At 31.4% G+C, this 5,265-nt stretch overlaps 1 protein-coding gene across 1 annotated transcript; it reads left to right on the top strand.

Annotated features, from left to right (window-relative positions):
* The first annotated feature begins 374 nt into the window (after nucleotides 1-374).
* On the top strand, nucleotides 375-887 carry LOC149519612 (uncharacterized). Its single transcript, XM_089757814.1, has 2 exons — nucleotides 375-680; nucleotides 813-887. The coding sequence occupies exons 1-2, from the start codon at nucleotides 375-377 to the stop codon at nucleotides 885-887; spliced, it is 381 nt and encodes a 126-aa protein (XP_089613940.1).
* Nucleotides 888-5,265: the final 4,378 nt, after the last annotated feature.

The following is a 5,265-nucleotide window of genomic DNA, read 5'->3' as shown; positions in this document are numbered from 1 at the left end:
AAAAGTATTGGAGAATGTATTTTGATGGAGTTGTCAATGCCTTGGGACATGGAATTAGGGCGATTTTGATCTCTCCAAAAGAACAATATTGTCCTATAACAGTGAGGTTAAATTTTAATTGCACAAATAACATCACTGAATATAAGACATGTGTCATGGGTTTACAAGCTGCTATAGATAGAAGAGTGAAAGCATTAAAAGTGTTTAGGGGCTCAGCTCTAGTTATATATCAATTGAAAGGAGAATGGGAGACGAGAGATTCAAAACTCGTTTCATATTATAAGTATATTTTAGAGTTGATAAAGTAATTTGAAGATATCCAATTTGACTATTTACCTTGAGAAAAGAATCTGATTGCTGATGCCTTGGCTACTATGGCTGCAATGATTCGAATTAATGATAATATTGACATTCAGCCTATTAGACTAGATGTTAAGGATATGTCAGCTCATTTATCTAATGTAGAAGAAGATGAGGATGGGAAACCTTGGTATTATGATATCTTACAGTATATTAAAGATCAACAATACCCAGTTCAAGCAATAAAAAATGATAAAAAGATCATCCGAAGATTAGCTATAAGCTTTTTTCTAGATGAAGATGTTCTGTACAAAAGAAGTCATGATCAAGTATTACTAAAATACGTAAGTAAGGCTGAAGTAAGAAAAATCATTGAAAAGGTACATGATGGAATATGTGGGGCACATGTCAGTGGATATATGATGATGAGATAGATCATGAAAGAATGATACTACTGGTTGACAATAAAGAATGATTGCATTGACTATGCTCATAAATGTCATAAATGCCAGATATATGCTGATAAGATCTATGCTTCGTCATCTGCTTTACATGTTAAGGCACCATCTTGGCCATTTTCAATGTGAGGCATGGATGTTATTGGTCCTATCACCCCAAAGGCTTCTAATAGACATAGATTTATTTTTGTGATGATAGATTACTTCACAAAATGGGTGAAGACAGCATCATATGCAAATGTAACATGATCTGTGGTTTGCAAGTTCATAAAGAGAGAGATCATCTGTAGATATGGACTTCTGGAGAAAATTATTTCAGACAATGCCAAGAATCTAAATAGTAAGATAATGCAAGAAATATATGCTTAATACAAGATCAAGCATTATAACTCGACATCATACTATTTGAAAATAAATAAGGTAGTTGAGGCAGCCAACAAGAACATAAAAAAAATTCTTGAGAAGATGATCGAGACTATAAAGATTGGCATAAAAAGTTGTCATTTGCACTGCATGCATATCGAACATCAGTGCGTACCTCTGCTGGGGCAACCTCATTTTTTTTGGTTTATGGGATGGAAATTGTACTACCAGTGAAAGTGGAGATCCCATCCTTAAGGGTTCTAAAAGAAGTTAGATTGAAAGAAGCTGAATGGATTAGAGAACATTATGAACAGTTAAATTTCATAGAAGAAAAGAGATTGACTGCATTGTACCATAGTCAGCTATATCAAAGAAGAATAATGAGGGCTCATGATAAAAAGATTCAACCCTGTTACTTTCGAGAAGAAAAGTTAGTCTTGAAGAGAGTCCTTCCAACCTAGCACGATAATAGAAGAAAATGGACTCTGAATTGGGAAAGGTCATATGTGGTGAAACAAGCTTTCTCGGATGAAGCACTGATACTGACTGAGATGGATAGAAATGATTTACCCCATCTTATAAATTCTGATGCTGTGAAGAAATACTATGCTTGAAAAAAAAAGAGAAAAAATGAAATGAAAAAAAATGAAAAAAAATGAAAAAAAATGAAAAAAATAAAAAGAAAAAAAAGTGAATGAAAAAGGAGGACTCAAGGTGAAAACCCTAAAAGGGTGGTTTGAGTCATAGGGGGTTTATCTAAGTTGAAAACCTGAAAAGACAGCTTAGATAAGGAGAATATAGCATCAAATTTAAAAATTTGTTGACATGGAGACTAGTAAATTTAGAGGAGCTCTAAGTTTTGAATGCATCAGATGGTTGGGCTTTCAAAAAAACCTTGAGATGTGTTATCATGATTATCTGATTGTTTGTTTTTTGGGCTTTGTCTCCCCATACTTATCCTTGTAATTCTTTCTTGGCCAAAGTTTGCCAACATTTTGCTAATAAAAGACATTCTATTTCACTATTTGTGTGCCTCTTCTATTGACCATTCTTATTCTTTTCTTCATAATACCTTACAATGGAAGAAATGTGCAAATGCATTCTTACTTTTTGAGTTTGAAATAATGATTGATAAATGAATAATGGCATGAAAGATTTTTACATTACATTGAAAAAGTCAAAAGTGATAAATGCAGAATCGAAATGTTCAGTTCCTGATAAAGACATTGAATTTGGAAAGAGATTTCTTACATAAAGAATGTGAGAATTAAATGGCAGAGATGATTTAGAGTTCCACTGGCTCGATCTTAGAAGAATATCGTAACTTGGTTTTTGAAGAATCAAAGGTTCGAGGCCTAAGAAAAGAGTTTGAGAAACTTGAGTGCCACAATTGAATAGGAATTAATTAGCCAACATTTGTATAGCATGCATTGAATTTCACACGCATTGCATAGCATATACTACATTCAAGAAAATATAGTGCATAAATTCAAGAAGTAGGGGTATTCCAAAATCCCACATAGAGAAGACAGATGTGAAGACATTTTCAAATTTGAAAAAAAACTTGTAAGGTAAATTTCTAATCCTTGAAATAGGATATCTCTCGGTATCAGGATTGATTTGTAAGACCTTTGGACATAATCTCTTGAAATTTCTTCAAACATGATTTTTAACTCCTTTGGACATGATTGTCAATGAGCATTTACTTTCAAAGTTGTGATGCCTCTGTTTAAAGGAGCAATTTACTTTTCCAAAGTTATGGTGCCTCTATTTAGAGGAGCTTTATTTATCTTTCCAAAGTCATTGAGCCTCCAATGAGAGGAGCTATTTATTTTCCAAAGTCGTTAAGCCTCTAATTAGATGAGCCATTTATTTTCCAAAGTCATTGAGCCTCTGATTAGAGGAGCCATTTTATTTTCAAAGTTGATGAGCCTCTTTGTTTATGTTTTCTCAAAGTCATTGAGCCTCTGCTTAGAGGAGCTTTGATCAAAATTGTAACACAAAAAAATGAAAAAAGAAAAAGGCAAGTGGAGTCTTGAATGGGTATCTACGTTTTTGCGTAATTTCTGTTTCACAAAAAATGTGCAAAAATGGGCAGCTGTAGACACCCAAGCCCATTTGCATTTTTATTTTTTTATTTTTTAATTATTTATTATTACTATTATTATTTATTAATATATATTATTTATTATTATATATCTATTAACATATATTATTTTTATCTATTAATATATATATTTTGGATTTTTATCTTTTTGGCTAGGATTAAAATGAAAAAATCATAATCTTACCGTGAATTTGGGATTCAATCAGAGTCCATATTGGATTCAAGGATTGAATCCCAATCCAAGAAAGAATTGAGATTGATCAGAAACTCTTCTAATCAATCCCTATAAATAGTGCTAAAACAAACACAGAAAGGACACACAAATAGAGAGAGCGAAAAGAGAAGGAAAAAAGGGCGTTCAGAAAGATCATAAGAAATTTTAAGAGTTTTCTAAAGATTTTGGAGGATTTTTAGGTGAATTTTTTCTAGAAATTTTTGAAAAATTTTTAGATTCCAGTGAATTTTTCGACGAAGTTTGAATTTTTCGATGGGTTTTCAAGCACCGGTTGAATTTTTCAGCCGCATACCCAGTTTTTGATGTACTATTTTCAGAAACCGATAACTTTTCGATAAACTTTCGATAAAAAATCTAGATTCCAATGATATTTTCTAAAATCTATAAGATTTAGCCGAAATTCTTGGTTCGGGTAGAAAGAAAGAGGAGAAAAGGAAGGGAAAAGAGAGAGAGAGGGAATGAGAGATCTGGTGAAAAAATAAAGGTATGTGCCTTTTATACCCTGTTAAAACGACGTCGTTTTGCGCTTAAGAAAACCTCAGGATCCGTGCATTCCCATTCGGGCGACTCGACCCGTAGCGCACCCGATCCAGTGAGCCCGCTTCTCCACCTAGGTTCGAGTCGAGCCGAACCGAGTCGTGTACTCCCAAGCCGTGTTCTTCGAGCCGATTTTTTTCTTAAGCCGAGCCGAGCTATTCCAATGTTTTTTTTTCTTATTTATTTATTTATTATTATTATTATTTATTGATTAGATTAGAATTTTTTATTTTTTATTTTTATTTTTATTTATTTTTATTTTTATGTTATTTTATTTTTTGATTATCTTTAAATAAAATTCTAAAAAAATATTTTTGAGGAGAAGTTAAAAGTATCAATTTTCCTTGAAAATAAGTTTTTCTAAAAAATATTTTTGACGAAAAGTTGAAAGTATCAATTTTCCTCGAAAATAAGTTTTCTAAAAAAATATTTTTGAGAAAAAGTTGAAAGTATCAATTTTTCTTGGAAATAAGTTTTCTAAAAAAAATATTTTTGAGGAAGAGTTGAAAGTATCAATTTTCTTTGAAAATAATTTTCTAAAAAAGGTTTTTTTGAGGAAAAGTTAAAAGTATTAATTTTTCTCGTACAAAAGCAATGAGTTTTTGAAGAGAAAAGGATTTATATCTAAAGCTGAATCATTTTTTTTCATTTTTGTTTTCTTGAATTTTCTTTAATGATAAATAATCCGATGATAGAGTCTCTGCAAGTGAAACAATAATTTCCTTACATACTATTGAGGTGAGGGAATTTTTTTAATTTTCTGCTAAAAGTATTAGAGTTAATTGAGAATAATTTTCAATAATTAATTACTTGATAAATTTTTAAGGCTTGTTGGATAACACAAAATTAAGCTGGTACCATCTTTCAATGGGGGTTGTGAGGGTGCTATAACCTTCCTCACATGTAACCGTACTCCCGAATCTTGTTCTGGTTAGTAGACCTGAACCTATTCTTTTAGGGACCCTTAGGCTTAGGTGTTCCTCAAAATGATAGATTCCTTAGGTGACCAATCGCATCTAGATAAAAAAAATTATGGTGACTCTTAAAGCTAATGTCTAGCGATAAATCCCTGGATCTAGATGTTATGACAATAATTATATAATTTTTATAATTTTATAATATATCATGTAAAACATACTTATAAAATTGATAAGTTTTGCCAAATAAATGCATTTAAAAATGAAGACATTTTTCTTTAAATTTTTAGTATTTAAAAATGAAATGCTACACTTGCAATTACATTCATGGTACAGATAATTATTTTC

Source organism: Durio zibethinus, chromosome 3 (assembly GCF_047325235.1).
Source record: "Durio zibethinus cultivar Kanyao isolate XHJ-2024 chromosome 3, ASM4732523v1, whole genome shotgun sequence".
Classification (NCBI taxonomy): domain Eukaryota; kingdom Viridiplantae; phylum Streptophyta; class Magnoliopsida; order Malvales; family Malvaceae; genus Durio; species Durio zibethinus.
The sequence above is the reverse complement of the archived record's forward strand: the minus strand, read 5'-3'. Positions and strand labels throughout refer to the sequence as shown.